Source organism: Ursus arctos, unplaced genomic scaffold (assembly GCF_023065955.2).
Source record: "Ursus arctos isolate Adak ecotype North America unplaced genomic scaffold, UrsArc2.0 scaffold_9, whole genome shotgun sequence".
Lineage (NCBI taxonomy): Eukaryota > Metazoa > Chordata > Mammalia > Carnivora > Ursidae > Ursus > Ursus arctos.
Window position 1 is genome coordinate 64380146 of NW_026623111.1, and position 16460 is coordinate 64396605.

The following is a 16460-nucleotide window of genomic DNA, read 5'->3' on the forward strand; positions in this document are numbered from 1 at the left end:
ATCAGCCTTATACAAATCAGAAACCGGCCCTACTGAAGATTAAAACATTGTCAAGATAGGATAAATAAAATAGTATGGGACTGGCCTAGGAGTAGGTACTAAAGATCACAAGAATAGATAAAAGAACCTATTCAACAAAGAAATGAACAAAGAAAAAAAGAGACAAAAACCACTCTTAAATACAAAGAACAAGTTGGTGGTTGCCAGAGGGGAGGTGGGTGGGAGGATGGGTGAAATAAAGAGGATTAAGAGCACACTTAATCGTGATGAGCACTGAATAATGTACAGAATTGTTGTATCATTATATTGCACATCTAAACTAATATCACGCTGTATGTTAATTATACTTCAGGGGTGCCTAGGTGGCTCAGTCATTAAGCGTCTGCCTTCGGCTCAGGTCATGATCCCAGCCTTCTGGGATGGAGCCCCGTATCGGGCTCCCTGCTCAGCGGGAAGCCTGCTTCTCCCTCTCCCACTCCCCCTGCTTGTGTTCCCTCTCGCTGCCTCTCTCTCTAGCAAATAAATAAATAAAAAATCTTTAAAAAAAAACAAACTATACTTCAATAACAAAAAGGGGGAAAAAAGGAAAAAAAATTACAGAACAATGAAAATTAACTATAGCTATAGATTATGACAGAGGTGAATCTTAGATATTATGTTGTAAAGCAAGTTTCAAATTATTAAATTTGGTATTATAACAAAAATAATTTTGAACTATTTGGAGAATTAAAGAAAAATAACCTATATATAGAATACTTCATGATGAAAGTTGGCATCTCAAATAACCGAGAATGGTGAGCTATTCAATAAATGAATTAGCTATTTGGTCTGAAGAAAAAAAGCTGGATCCCTATAACTCATTCTGTGTAATAAATTTCAAATAGATCAAAGATTTAATCTAAAAAAAAAAAACAACCCAAAAAACAAAACCAATACTGGCATAAAGCCAGACACACAGACCAATGAAACGGAATAGAGTCCACAAAGAAGCCTGCACATATACGGTCAAATGATTTTTAACCAGGGTGCCAAGACCACTCGATGCGGAAAAGACAAATGGTACCAGGAAAACTGGATATCCACATGCAGAAGACTGACAATGACTCCTTTCCCAACATCATATACAAAAATTAACACAAAAGGGATCCATGATCTAAATTTCAGATCTAATACTAAAAAACTCTTACGAGAAAACATAGGGCACCAAAGTTCATAGAAGAGGAGTGCAGAAGACATAAAGACGTGGGTAATTTTTTAAAATATAAATCTTGGGGTGCCTGGGTGGCTCAGTCGTTAAGCATCTGCCTTTGGCTCAGGGTGTGATCCTAGGATCCTGGGATCGAGCCCCACATCGGGCTCCCTGCTCCACTGGGAGCCTGCTTCTTCCTCTCCCAGTCCCCCTGCTTGTGTTCCCTCTTTTGCTGGCTGGCTCTCTGTCAAATAAATAAATAAAATCTTTAAAAAATAAATAAATAAAATAAAATATAAATCTATGTGAGATCTTTTAATCAATTAGAGTGGCAAAGACTAAAAATGATTGATTAAACAGGAGAGCACAGAAACAGACTCACATAAACATGATCAACTGATCTCCGACAAAGGAGCAAAAATAATTCAACAGAGATACTGTTTTCAATAAATTGTGCTAGAGCAATAGGACATCCACATACAAAAAAGTGTATCTCAACACAGACACCTTTCATATGGACTCAGAACTAAAACTAAAATTATGAAACAATACAACTCCTGGGAGATAACACAGGAGAAAATTTAGTTTACCTTGGGTTTGGTGATGAGTTTTTAGATGCACTACCAAAAGCACAATCCATGAAAGAAAAAACTGGTAAGCCAAACTTCATTAAAATTACAAATTTCTGCTCTGCAAAGGATACTGCTAAGAGTATAAAAGATAAGCCACACACTGGGAGAAAGTATCTGTAAAATGTGTAAAGTCTAAAGATACAGGAGCCATCTGGGTTCCATTCCAAATTACTGAAGCTAAACAGCGCCACAAGAATGCAACCAGTCTATGAAAAACTATAGAATATAAACAACCCAATTTTTTTTTTAAAGGGCAAGAGAAAAAAAAGGAAGATGAAAAAACTAAGAGAAATAGTGATCATTCACAAACTTATCTGATCCCAAATTCAAACAGTGTAAAAATAAATATGATTAGGGAAATGCAAATTAACTAGGTATTTAATGGCATTAAAGGAATGTAGGTAAGTTAAAAAAAAGTGTCCCTGTTATATACATAAAGAAATACCTACAGATGAAATGACATGATTTACTTAAAAAAAAAAAAAGTCGGAGGAGGTTATAGATGAAAATAAGGTAAAGACGGTAATTCCAAAGTTGGATAAAGGGTACATGTACACGGGGATTAATTATACTATCCTAACTTTTTAATATTTTTAGACTTTTACTATTTAATTTTAGGGGCGCCTGGGTGGCACAGTCAGTTAAGCGTCTGACTCTTGGTTTTAGCTCAGGTTGTGATCTCAGGGTCCTGAGATCAAGCCCTGTGTTGGGCTCCGCACTTAGCATGGAGTCTGCTTAAGTCTCTTTTCCTCTCCCTCTGCCCCTCCCCCGCCAGCTTGCTCATGCTCTTTCTCTCTGAAGTAAATAAATACATCTTAAAAAAATTTAATTTAAAGTCTCTATAGTAAAGGGGCACCTGGGTGGTTCAGTGAGTTAAGCAGCTGCCTGCGGCTCAGGTCATGATCCCAGGGTCTTGAGATCGAGTCCCACTTCAGGCTCCCTGCTCAGAAGGGAGTCTGCTTCTCCCCCGCCTGCTGCTCCCCCTGCTTGTGCTCTTTCTCTGACAAATAAATAAATAAAATCTTTAAAAAAAAAGTTTCTATAGTAAAAGGTGTTAATAATATGGCCACAGGACCCCACAGGTATTCAATCAACATAATCATAAGAGCATAAAACAAAACCAATATAACAGAAAAGAGAATAAATTCTCAGTCATTTATTCCTTCTGCTCCTATAACCTGGCTAATGGGTACTGGTATAAGGAGCTAAAAACAAAATAAAGCTTTAGCCAACAGAATCCCAATGGAACCTATAACTTATAATCATCTCAACTCCAACTCTTATTAATCTTACAACAATCTATATCAAAGTTTATCAGGAAAACAGACACCCTTCACTTCAAATTGTACTTATTACCACCATGATCACCTCCAACTCAAATATGTAAGAGCTTCACAGCAAAAGCAAAAGCTATCAACTTCTGAAATCTCTGTCCCCAAACTGTTCTAACTCAACTTTTTGATATTGTCATTGCTCATATCACTTCCTGCCTGGATATTTGCAAAACAAATTCAATCATCCTTATGACTAGCCTCTACCTGCCACCAGAGACACTGTTAATTATTTTGCAAACTTCACTTTAATTCTTTAGTTCTTGTTGCCTCAGAAACATTCCATGAATCTCCATTTAATGACAAAATTAAGCCTAAATTTGCTTTGTTTTGAAAATTATCCATAATCTAACCTTATCTTTATATGTTCTCCATTCCCTCCAAAGCATTACTAATTCTGATCAGAATAGTTGTCTTAGTGCCCCACACATACACTATATCTATTTCAGCTCTAGTCCTTCACTCTTGTGGATGACATCCACTCTAATTCATACCCATACAAAACCTTAGCTCACGGATGCCTTCAAATCATCCTATCTCCTTACATAGCATCTCATGTCATCATAAGTCTGTTCATGGTTTTGCAATTTTATATGTTTGTATAATTATTTGATTTATTTCTGTCACACTCCCTCCCGCAACCTCCACAGGCTTTAGGTTCCACACTTCTATTTTTGCTCTCTCCTGTTTCATAGCACAGCCCCTAACACATAGTAGGCATTGATTAAGTATCTGAGTAAATGGTGAATGAAGGAATACCAGGACTTACCTCTCTTTAGTTTTGAACCATCTTGTCTATACTACACAACTAAGCACCTATTTCATCATTCATTGCTGTTTTATGTGCACTCAATTTTGTCTGCCCAACCACTACTGTAAGCTCTTCTATAGTTCCCACAGTCCCAGCACAAGGGACACACTGACCTCAATAAATATTGACAGCCACAGATAAACACAGAATAGAAGAGTATCTCTCTATAACAGAAACCTTCATTATTGTTCAGGTTCCCAATTTCCTGACAAATGTCAATTACCTATGTTAATGTAGCATTCTTATGCTATATATGGATGAGTATGCTACAGACTGCCTTCTGCTAACCAAAATCCAGTCTCTTCTGCTTCCTGAGCATACATCCAATTATATTTCCTAGTCTCTCTTGTTAAGGTGAGGCCACGCAACTCAGTTTTATTTTAGCTAGTGAAGTGAATGGATGCATATTTCCAGGTCTGGCCCATAAAAGCCTCCCACGTGTGCTTTTCTAAGTCTTTTCCCTTCCAGCTGGCTAGAATGGAGATAACCTTCAGAGAGACTAAGAACATCATTCAGGTTATTTTAATTTCAAGCCTATTATAAATATTAGTAAAATTAAAATAAACCTATCACAACACTTTTTATAATGTATTCCAGGGAATCAAATCAACACAGTGATTTAATACTCACCAGTATCTATTATATTTTTTAAAATACAAATAAACCATTATTTAGCAGTAGGAAATTTACATTATTTCCTTTACTCTGTGAACTTGCATTTAATTCCATGAACTCTAAAAATTTTATTCTAGTGTAACATTTTTATGCTTGAAATTCCTTTATAATCCTCTGAAACAAGAAGATGTATATAAATTGAAAATTTAAAAGCATTATTTCCCATTACCCTAATGTAAAGCTCTAAGTATTACATAATTTTGTCTGGATTGAGTTAATTACTGTATAGAGTTAATCAAAGCAACATAAATACATTACAAATTGTGATTATTACAAATAAAAAAGATTTTATTGGAATGCATCTCTTAGTGAAAGGGATGACGGCACTCATTTTTAAAGATTATTTCCCATACTCACAGCTGAATATTACATATGGCAAGAGTGAAAGTTCAGCACCAATTCTATTTCTATTTTTCTTATAAATACTAAAAACATTATTTGCACAAATAAGTATACATAAACAGGAGAATAATTATTATAATAATATACGTTAATATTCTGAACAACTCCTGAATTTTATACCCAAACTTACATTGTATTCTACCACCAAAAATTACTTCTAATGCTCTGAAAACTCACTTAGGTCTTCTTTTAATTTAGTGGAGAGAAAAAAATCTGGAACCTATCCAAACTACAAGCAAAAAGTTGTAATAATCTGCAGCCATTTGTTTCTCAATTTCTAGGACATATGTCAAAAAAATTTTTTTATCAAAACGTCTCAAGTGATACGTGCCTTGTTTATCCAGACACATTAAAAAATAATTAGGAAAAACTTTTCTTAACTTCTTACACTAATAATAATGTTTTTATCTTAACTGAGACTTAGGTTACATAGATATATGTATTTTATCTAAACTCTTCTAATGGTATCTTTAAGATCGACATATTTCAGTATACATAAATTTCACCTCCAATGAAAAACCTCTAAACAAAGAGTGAATTCTAGTTAATGGTATGCTTGATGAAATATTTGGGGAGAAGTATACTGGAAATGTACAACTTACTCTGAAATGAATTTTAAAAATAAGGTGATTAATAGATACAGGGACAGAGAGATAAATGACAAAGCAACTACAGGAAACTGTTGAATCTAGAATTTAATTATAAAAGCTTCATAGAATTCTTCCAAGCTAGAAGAGCCAGAAGTAGGAAGAATTCAAGAAGCTATACTGGTCATAGAAATCAGAAAAGAAACTTTATTATTGTTATTTTTTAAGCTTTTCTTAAACCACCCATACATAGCTTATGCTCTGAAATGCCTCACATGGCAGACTACATTCTAAATGGCTAGGTGATGGTTCAATTACTTACCACAGGCAGGGCAAACAGGACAGAGTTGTTTACCAAATAAAAGCCAAAAAGGAAAAGCACTCCCCTGGGTTGGACAGCAAAACTGACAAGAAGTATATGTAAGGTGTATTCAAAGATATCAAGGATAATTTGCATAAACTCTCAAAAGTAGAGAGTAAGATATTTTGAAGATGCATTCACGTTCATCATAAAGACATTAAGGGAAAAAAAGGTAACCATTAACATTACATAAAGTATGATGAGGCCTTACATTTTAGGAGTATTTATTTACTCTAAGACCAAATTAGTGGGAAGAAAGGGTTTCAAAGTTTTTAACCTCTCATTTCTTTGATCCAATTTTCTTTTTTTTTTTTTTTTTAAGATTTTTTTTATTTGACAGAGAGAGAGTGAGAGAGCACAAGTAGGGGGAGCAGCAGCAGGAGAGGGAGAAGCAGGCTCCCCGAGGAGCAGGGAGCCCGATGAAGGGTCCATCCCAGGACTTTGGGATCATGACCTGAGCCAAAGGCAGATGCTTAACTGACTGAGCCACCCAATTTTCTAGAACACAGGGTCTGGAAACCTTTCCTGAGCTTCATTTATCCAAAAGTTCACTATCCTGAAATCGTTTTGATCAGATTTGAAATCAACAGCCCAGCTTCACTCTGTGTTCTAAGTCACCTACTTTTAACAGAATATGGTTTCCCCACCCTAGATGCAAAAGTTTAAAAATCCAAAATTTTTTTTTTAAAAAATGGTCCAGACAGCCATTCCAGCAATAAAGTGAGAGGAAGACTAAGAGATGCCCTAGATGTTGTGACCATCAGATAAGAACTTTAAAATAACTATGATTAATATATTAGCCGATTCAGTAGGAAAGTAAGACAACACGCAATGAACTGTGGGGGAACTGCAGCAGAAAGATGGAAACTGGAAGAAAAGGGTCAAATGGAAATGCTAGAAATTTAAAAAATACAATTATCAGTGATGAAGAAGTCCTTCAGTGGGCCCAGTCAGTAAACTCCACGCAAATGAGGAAGGAATCAATGCATCTGAAGACATGTCAATAGAAATTACCCAAACTGAAACAAAAAGAAAACAAAGTGGGAGAGGAAACACACAAGAGAGTATCTAGAGCTATGGAACTATATCAGTCCAACGTTTTTGAAAATAGAGTTCTAGAATGACGAGAGAATGAATGACGCAGAAGAAATATTTGAAGAGATAATAGCCAAAAGTTTTCAAAAAAATAAAAGACAATAAATTATACATCCAAGACAGTTTAAAATCAAGATAAATATGTATTATAAAAAGAAAGCAATAATAACACAGAACATAGCTGGATACATAACAGTCAAACCAGAGAAATCCAAATATAAAGAGGAAATCTTGAAAGTAGGCAGGGGAAAAAAAGACATATTACATTTACAAAGGGAGAAAAGACAAAAATTACAGCATTAATTCTCGCCAAAAACTATGCAACCTAGAAGTTGATGGGGTGACTTTTTTAAAGCACTGGGGGAACTATCAAGCCAGAATTTTTTACCCAATGAAAATATCTTTCAAAGGTAACGGCAAAATAAGACTTTTTCATGCAATACAAAAGCTGAGAGAATCTCATCAGCAGAATTTTCCTTAAAAGAAATTTTAATTTTCCTAAAGAAAGTTTTTTTTTAAAGATTTTATTTCTTTATTTGAGAGAGAGAGAGAGAGAGAGAGAGAGAATTCAAGTGGGGGGAGGAGCAGAGGGAGAGGGACAAGCAGACTCCCACTGAGTGTGGAGCCTAACATGGGGCCTGAGGTCAAGACCCAAGCCAAAACCAAGAGTTGGATGCTCAACCGACTGAGCCACCCAGGCACCCCTCCTAAAGAAAGTTCTTTAGGGAGGAGTTTTATACCAAACTAAGATTGGGGCCTACAGAAAGAAAGGACATGTGTAAGATATAGCTAAAATGAAAATAAATAAAGGACTTACTTTTCTTATTTTTAATTATTTTAAAAGGTAATTTTGTGTAAATCAAAAACAAAAATGTATTATGGAGTTCATAACATGTAAAAGTAAAATGTTTAACAATGACAGCATAAAGGATAGGAGAAAAGAACTGGAAGTACTCAACTGTAAGGTTCTTACCCTAAATGAAGTTTCATGAATATAAAGGTAGACTACATTAAGTAAAAAATGTATTATTTGACTCTAGAGCAACCAATAAATTTTTAAAAGTTTAAACTATAATAAGCCAATAGTGGAGATAAAATAGAATCACAAAAACTATTCAATTCACCCAAAAGAAGGCAGAAAAAGAGTTAGAAAAAAAAAAAAAAAGGAAGAGATGAGACAGAGAATAACTAGTAAGACACAAGATTTAAATCCAAGCATATGAACAATTATATTAAATACAAATGGTCTAGAAATATTGATTTTTTATATTGACTATCTAAATTTATACATTAATCTTGCTAAATTTATATATTAATTCTAATAGTTCAATAGCAGATTCTTAAATTTTACATGTATATAATAACATAATATGTAATCTGTGACATTTTTTTACTTTCTTTTGAAACCCTATGCCATTTGTTGCTTTTTCTTGCAATACTGCATTAATGCAGGCCTATGGTAGAATTGAACAAGTGTGGGAAGTGGATATGCTTGTTCAACACTGCACCATAACATGAAGTTTGATGTATTTTCTTCCTTTTCAAATTATGAAAGTATCCTTCTATTTTTATTGTTTCAAGTATTTTTAACCAAAATGGAGGCTGGCTACCACGAGGATTTTTCCACATGTATTGAGAGGTACTGTATATATTTGTAAAATTATTCTTTTTCCTATTAATGTTATGAATTCGATGGATAGATTTCTGAATGTTAAATCACACTGCATTTCTGAAATAAATCCAAATATGCCATGAAAAAAAATAGTACTTGAAGGTAAGAATAAGATTACAGGACAAAAGACATTAAATGTCAGAAAGTAGAGGAGAACAGCATTGCTAAAATCTAAAGCAAGAAGAAAGTAAACCATGTAGAAACATATTTTCATTGGTTTAGTGCTTATTTACATATCTAATAAATACTTTAGAGAACTGAGGATTACTTTAGAAAATAAATGGAAGAAATATGTCCTACAATAACAGACAACCAGAGTATCAAGTAAATCGAGAAAACATTAGACATGCCTGACTTCCAAAACAAACCTGATAACATTAGTTTCAAAGATGCAGAAGACAGTGAGAATGGTCTGTAGAATGTAATGAGAAGAAGCAAGGAAGACACGCAGTCCTGTCCCCTCCACTGCAGGCTCAGTGGCCTAAGGACTAAAGGAGAAAAAAATGGTCATCATTCAAGAGGTCTGCTGGGGAAGCAGTATCCTAGGGGAGAGTCGGGTATCTGTTAGAACAAGAAAATAAAAGGAACATTCAGTAAAGAGGTTGAGGATTTAGGGTATTCTTTTGATTATGAACTCCAGGGAGGGCACAGTGGAGGGAGTTCAAGAGTAGGGGATAGGTGGGAAGAGGGATAGAAGATACTGACAGCCTTAAGGAGATTGTAGATGTGAGAGAGAAAAGGTGATGTAGGAGTCTGGGCCTTTGGATGGAACCCAATATAAACAGGGATAAATTATGAGAGAATTCCTGGTTATTCAAGGCAGATGGTAGTCAGATTGTGAGTGCTGGCAGGTAGGAAAAGGCAGGTATTTGGGAGTTTCCTTTTGACCACTTTTGATCAATAGGGCAAATCCTTACTTTTCAGTCTTTTTCTTAATTGACTTTCCTGACATTTGAGATTGTAGCCCAACATCATTCTTGAAGTCATCTCCCCTTCTAGTTTTTTTTAGTTTCTCCTACTACCTCTCTTACCATTCCTTTTTTCCACGGACTTCCTCTCTTCTACTAACTCTTAATATTTCTGTGGTTCGGTCCTGCTTTCTTCTCTCTACACACAACCTCACGTTCCCTGGTTGATTTCATCTATATACAGTTTTAGTCACTGCCTATATTCAGCTTCTTAATGGACATCTTCCTTTAGATAATCAGTGGGTACTTCGATGACCAACATCTCCAAAAATTAAACAGTATCTTACCCAAATCAGCTATTCTCTCTATATTCCCTCTCTAGTGTAAAATGATAATGTGATTTTTTTCCTACTATCTCAAATCGGGCTGAAGTGAGTCCTCCAAGCCTGAGAACTACAAATGATAAACCCCCACACTCTAAAAAGGAAGACAAGATATCCGTGGCAGACTTACTGAAAGAGAGCATCCCTATCATCCACCTCCTGCCTATTGAAAATGAAACAAAACAGACTGGAAATAGATGTGAATTTACAAACAGAGAGAATGAAGGCTTTATACCTCAGTAAGAACAAAGGCAGGGGTTCTCCAAGAAAATCTCTGGGATAGACTAGGTGATAAGTGTAAGAAGGAAAAAATGGACATCTTAGTTTTTGGCTGGCAACATATTGTGATAAAGAAACCGTGTGTGTGTGTGTGTGTGTGTGCGCGCGTGCGCGCGTGTGTTATAAACTCATAAGCCTATCTTGGTCTAGCCACACCAGAAATGAATGCAGTGAGAGAGTTCTTGGGAGAACCTGACACATACCCCCAGGATTTTAGGACATATGTGAACACAGAAACTGGTCCCAGACTGGAGAATTGTGACAGCAAGAGGTTGGATGGAGCTGTTAAAATGGCAGAGCAAGAACATGAAGGACAGCGGTTAGTCAAGCTGCACTTCTAACACTGGGTTCTACAGGTTTCCTATTAGCCAAACAGATGCTGCAGAAGGGCTATAGCATCTTGATGGGCCAAAGACATGTGCCTCTGCTGTAGGGTGCTCGGCAGTAAAAGGTTGTAGGGCAGACTACAGGAGGCAAGAGACGGCCAGGAGAAAACTGCCAAAGATAGCCTGAGTGTGTACCACACTCTTGATAAAGAACAGGGCAATGTGGACATATTCATAGGGGTGTCCAAAAACTTTCCTAAATGCACATCTGTAAAAGCCCACACTGGGACACCTGCCACACTGGCCATTAGATTATAATAGTCCCAGTCATATAAAACTTTGTCCTTTCTCTTCTAATCTTCCTTCCAATCAGTAGAAAGCAGAAAGGTGGGGGGGGGGGGTCGAAGAGAGGAAGAAACGGATTACACTCCTCTTCTCCACTACATGGTCCCAGAGCCATGATTATGTCTGAGTTGAAGAGAGAAGCTTTCAACTAGATTTAAGGTTTTGCCTAGACTCTTCATACCTGTGAATTTAATCACCAAAATAAGGCTTGTTCTTATAGTTAAAAATAACCAGTCAAGAGACAGGGAAGGAAGATCCAAGATCTCATGACTAAAGTCAAGGATGAGAGAAGAACAAAGCTAGTTCCTATTTGCACGCCGTCAGGTATAGCCTGTATACCAGTCATACTAGTCCATACTGCCGCCACCCACTCTGTTATTCAAGTCAGGAATCTAGGAGTCATCCCAGAGTCTTCCTCTCCCTCAGACCCTGACATCCAGTCTTATGTCTTAAATCTCTTTTAAGACATCTCTTCTTCCCAAGCCCCTTAGCTACTAGTCTAACTCAAACATAAAGTACTATAACAATCTAACTTAGTGATTTCCCACCCTGGCCCACACTTTAGAATTTTAAAATATTAAAATACCTAGGACCCCGCCTTACAGACCCTCATGTAAATGGAGTCAGGGTAGGACCCAGCCATTAGTGCTTTCAAGGGGTCCCAGGGTGCTTCGAAAGTTCAGCCAAGGTTGAGAATCACTAACCTAACTGGTCTCTCTCAGAATTGAGACTTACTTTCCTCCAAAATATCTTTCATAATGCCACAAGAATTATCTTTTTAAAAATGCAAATCTCGTATTATCCTAGTGTAGTGGTTTTCAATCTAGGGTACCCATTAAAATCACTTAGAGAGCTTTTAAAAATCCTGATACCAGGCCAAACTCCAGATCAATTAGAACAGTCTCTGGGGATAAGAACCAGGCATTCCCCAGGTGATCCCAATGAGCAGATGAGGACACCACTGCCCTAGAAGCAATGGAAAGCCATTGAAAGTCTTCAAGAAAAATACAGTGCAAACTCCCCTGAAGATAATAACACCTTCCACCTAACCTCAGCACCCTCAGTTCTCACACTACCAAGCAATGCAGTTCCCTCAAAGGGCCACTAAATTTTCCACTTTTGTGTAAAGTATTACTTCAATCCAGAAAGCTGCTAACCCACAGCTAAGACCCAAAACACCTTTAAGGTTAAGACCTTTCAAGAACAGCCTTTGTATAAACCTTTCCTGACACACAGCAGAGCTCATCAACCCACTTGTGACCATCATGATTCTGTAGGGCAATTCTTAATGTTTAAGTCTAACTTCCCTGTTAAAATGAAAAACTTTATGCTTTTATCCCCAGTGCTTATCACTATGCATAGCACATAGTAAGCACTCAAATATCTATTGAATTCATTTAAGTAATTATTTTCTACTATTATTATGCAGGTAGAATCCCATTTTAATGAACTGTAAGAGACATTACATTTATACATTATATTCAAGTCTCACTAAGACAGAAACCAACAGCTATACTTTTTAAAAAATGTAAAACTAATGTTTAATGGTTGTTCCATTTATGAATAATAGTAAGTTAAGGAAAAAGACGGTACAAAGGGTAGTAAGTTTCCAGAATCACAAAGGCAGCATCTTCAGAATAATGATGCTTAGCTTTCCACCTGAATATGTCCTTTAAAACATACCTTTTCAAAATGTTATGCTGGTATAATGACTCTGTATGTTTTAGGAAAGTGGGTGAAGACTACTTACTTGACCTAAGAGTAAAATGATAGCTACCTTAAAATGAAAACAAATTATGAAAAGCTTTTGAATGCTCTGAATGAACTGTACTTAAGTCTAAAAACTCTGAGAATCTGGTTACCAGCATTTGATGGCAATTTCTAGTACTCTGGGTACTCTGTTTCCCAGCAAAAGCTCAGCTCTCCATGAAACCCAGGACAGTTTAAGCAGAAAACAGAGTATTTTATCAAAATAATAATAAAGTTACATTTAACATTTTATATTCATATAGTCACTACATATGTGACTTCCCAAAGACAATAATTTTGCACAAATATTAACTGAAGAACTAAACACATCATGTACCTCATTCAAAAGATTTTTGTTGTACCCACATTCATATGGGCCATGGAAATTATCTTAGCATGCAAAATGATTACTAGGTTACTATGTGCTTAGAGTAAGTTTTTGTTTTCTGCCATAAATCCCTGATTACTAAATTAATCTAGTATTCGATGAATGCCTATTACTTGTTTGGGAATATATTAAAACTGAAGTATCTAAAGTGACTAGTAAGAACATAAAGGCATTAACCACAACACTGGGCGTTTGTGGCTAATTTTTTTTTTTTTTACCTTATTTGGCGATTTCAAAGGTGAGATGGCTATTTTATTTGGTGTCTGTGTTGTAGAATTTAAAGTTGATCCAATAACACCACTTTCAGATATTGTTATGGTCTTTGATGGAGTCCCGGGAGTAGACTGTGAAAGAACCCTACCTGCAAATGAGAGGCAGCACATCAGTTTGGCTTTTTCCAGTAATAATATAAAAATGTATGTGTTGATGATCTCCACCCACAAGGACTGTAGCATATATGTCCACTACTTCATAGGTATCCAGGTATGAACTAACCACTCAAGTGAGTCCCTAATGAACTAAGTTGAAACTAATCGGAAGGAAACAAAGCAATGCTTCTTGGTTAACACTTAGTATCTTAATACCGCTGTATGTAAAGTCCGTGAAAACACTTCTGTTCATATTCTCATCAATCCTGTTAAGTTCTATAAATCAGAATCAGAAAGTAGGCTCAGGACAACTATGCAACATACCCTGTATAACACAGCTCCTGAAAGTCAGGCCTTGAATCCAAGTCTCAAAACTTAATCTCTGTACTATACTACAGCTGTCTTATTCTGAACTTAAACCATTCAGGACACAGTTTAAAGCCACCTCTATAAAAGCTATCAGACTAACTTGAACACTGTTTGCTTTAATACTACCTGATTTTTAGACTGCCAAAAGGAAAAGAAAAAATTCCAACAAGAATGCAGGAATACTGTATTCCCTTCTGGACAATACCCATCAGGAAAAACAGAGAAAAACTGAAGGGTGTCTGGATGCTTAGGAAATTGGGAATCATATCACAATGAACTGAAATATTAGGAATTTGTATCCTATGCAAGAGAGGAGTACAAAGACATGACACACCTCCAAATTCTTGAAAGACTGTGTGTGACAGCCGTTCACCAAGTATTCTGGTTCTCTCCCATTCTGGGCATTCTAGGTAGAACTGCCCTTCTGACCCATCCCCACACCCTGTGATTAGGTTAGGGCCACATGACAAGTTCTACCTAATGAATTATGAGTAGAGGTGATGTGTGTCATTCTGGGCCAGAACATTTACTGCTTATGCGAGACCTTCCAAAGCTCTCCCTCCCTCTGCCACATCTGAGATGACAGTCCCTCTGTCAGCCTGGGTCCTTGAGAGACCATGATAAAAAGAGCCCCCTTTCTAATCCACAGTGGACATGTAGATCATCTTATCAAGTATGAACAAAAAGTACAATTTTTTAAACTTCTGAGACTTAGAGATTGTTTATTATGGCAGGAAAGCCAAGGTTATCCTGACTGATCCAAGCTGTCACGTGGAAGGATCAGAGCCACTCTAGTACATTGGATATACGGTGCTAATACACAGAAACGCAAGTTTCAGCTCAGCACTAGGAAAGAACTTCTAACAAAAATTTCCAACTGAAATGACCATTTCCCACAAGTGAGTTTTCAGTCCCTGAAGGTGTTCTAACCAGATGCTGTATAATCAAATCCACTGGCTAAAGAGGGAATTCAAGCACCCAAGAAAGAAAAAAGGTAGATAACTACATTATCTCTAAAATTCCCTCTTAGATACTATGATTTAATTCATAGATATAGGGGCACCTGGGTGGCTCAGTCGTTAAGCATCTGCCTTTGGCTCAGGGCATGATCCCAGAGTCCTGGGATCGAGCCCCACATCAGGCTCCTCTGCTGGGAGCCTGCTTCTTCCTCTCCCACTCCCCCTGCTTGTGTTCCCTCTCTCGCTGGCTGTTTCTCTCTCTCTGTCAAATAAAAAAAATAAAATTAAAAAAAATTCATAGATATATCTAGAGATGAAAGGGGGGGGAAGCAAGAGAAAAAGAGAAAAAAAAAGGACTTTCTCTTTAGACAAAAATAGAGAACTCACACTTAAGAACTTCTGGATTGTTTTTTCTGTTAACAGTGTCACAGTATACACAGTTTCTTTTTAAAATCAGGTTTATCTGACATTTATGAATTTTTAAAATATTTTTTTTTTAAAGATTTTTTATTTATTTATTCAACAGAGATAGAGACAGCCAGCGAGAGAGGGAACACAAGCAGGGGGAGTGGGAGAGGAAGAAGCAGGCTCATAGCGGAGGAGCCTGATGTGGGGCTCGATCCCACAACGCCGGGATCATGCCCTGAGCTGAAGGCAGACGTTTAACCGCTGTGCCACCCAGGCGCCCCGAATTTTTAAAATATTTTAAATACAATTTTTTCAATTTCTTTGTAGTACATGGTTACATTTAATTTCATTGGTAATAGTCATTAACGAATTTCAGCTGAGAGTTGTTTTTTTAACCTGAATTACATCATAACTAAATAAGTCAATTCTACATAAACTAACTGAATCTACAACAAATATTTTTAGGCCACCCTAAAGTGTTGAGCCTGCCTGAAGTAAAATGTTTGCCTGTTCTAGTTTCTAAAACTAATACCTGTGGGATAAACCTGAAGCCCCAACAACCATTATGTCACGAAAATAAATTACCAATAAAGACACAGTTCCATAAAATGTTCATATTTTAAGGTTATTACTATAATTTCTTATTTGTTCGGCATTATACAGATTCAGAAAAAAGTTTCTGAACAATACAGGAAATCCTCAATTCCTGAAAATAATTGATCCAGAAAAAAGAACACTTAAAAATGAATTCATTGAAAACAGGGACAAAAATTTTATTTTAAATAACAAAGGAAACTAAAGAGTAAAATTTTCACTTTGGGGGAAGGCTTATATTTAACAAAAATCCAATTTATAATTAAAACTACACTAACTCTTAGGATGAACTGCTAAGTCTGGGGGAAAGAGGATTCTTCTGAAAATTTGTATGTCAACACAATGACAGATTCTGTTTGATGGGCACAACTTGATTATACTGAAAGTCATCTCTGCCAAAATAGTTCAGAATTTCATCAATTTTCCCAAGAACCCTCTATACCTCTTTAAAATTCAAGATATTCTTTTCCATGGGCTTGCTTATTTTTCATCCAGATGACATCTCTCTTGATTATCTAATCTCTAAATCCCTATTTATCCGTGGCTCTGCAGACAGATTCAAGCAAGTATGCAAGTTATATAATTTTCCCTTGAAGTCAATTGGCAAGGTATTTACACTCTTGTTGGTT

The 16460-nt window shown here is 36.4% G+C and overlaps 1 protein-coding gene across 12 annotated transcripts in view; it reads right to left on the reverse strand.

Annotated features, from left to right (window-relative positions):
- Positions 1-16460, reverse strand: part of LIN54 (lin-54 DREAM MuvB core complex component) — an 81124-nt gene that overhangs the window by 26542 nt on the left and 38122 nt on the right. For 6 of the 12 annotated variants that reach the window (XM_026509841.4, XM_044388129.3, XM_026509840.4 and 3 more), the window contains exon 4: positions 13352-13494. The exons of the other annotated variants lie outside the window; for them this stretch is intronic. In XM_026509841.4, coding sequence (XP_026365626.1) covers positions 13352-13494 — 143 coding nt within the window. The remainder of the gene's footprint in view (positions 1-13351; positions 13495-16460) is intronic. 12 annotated transcript variants of the gene reach the window in all.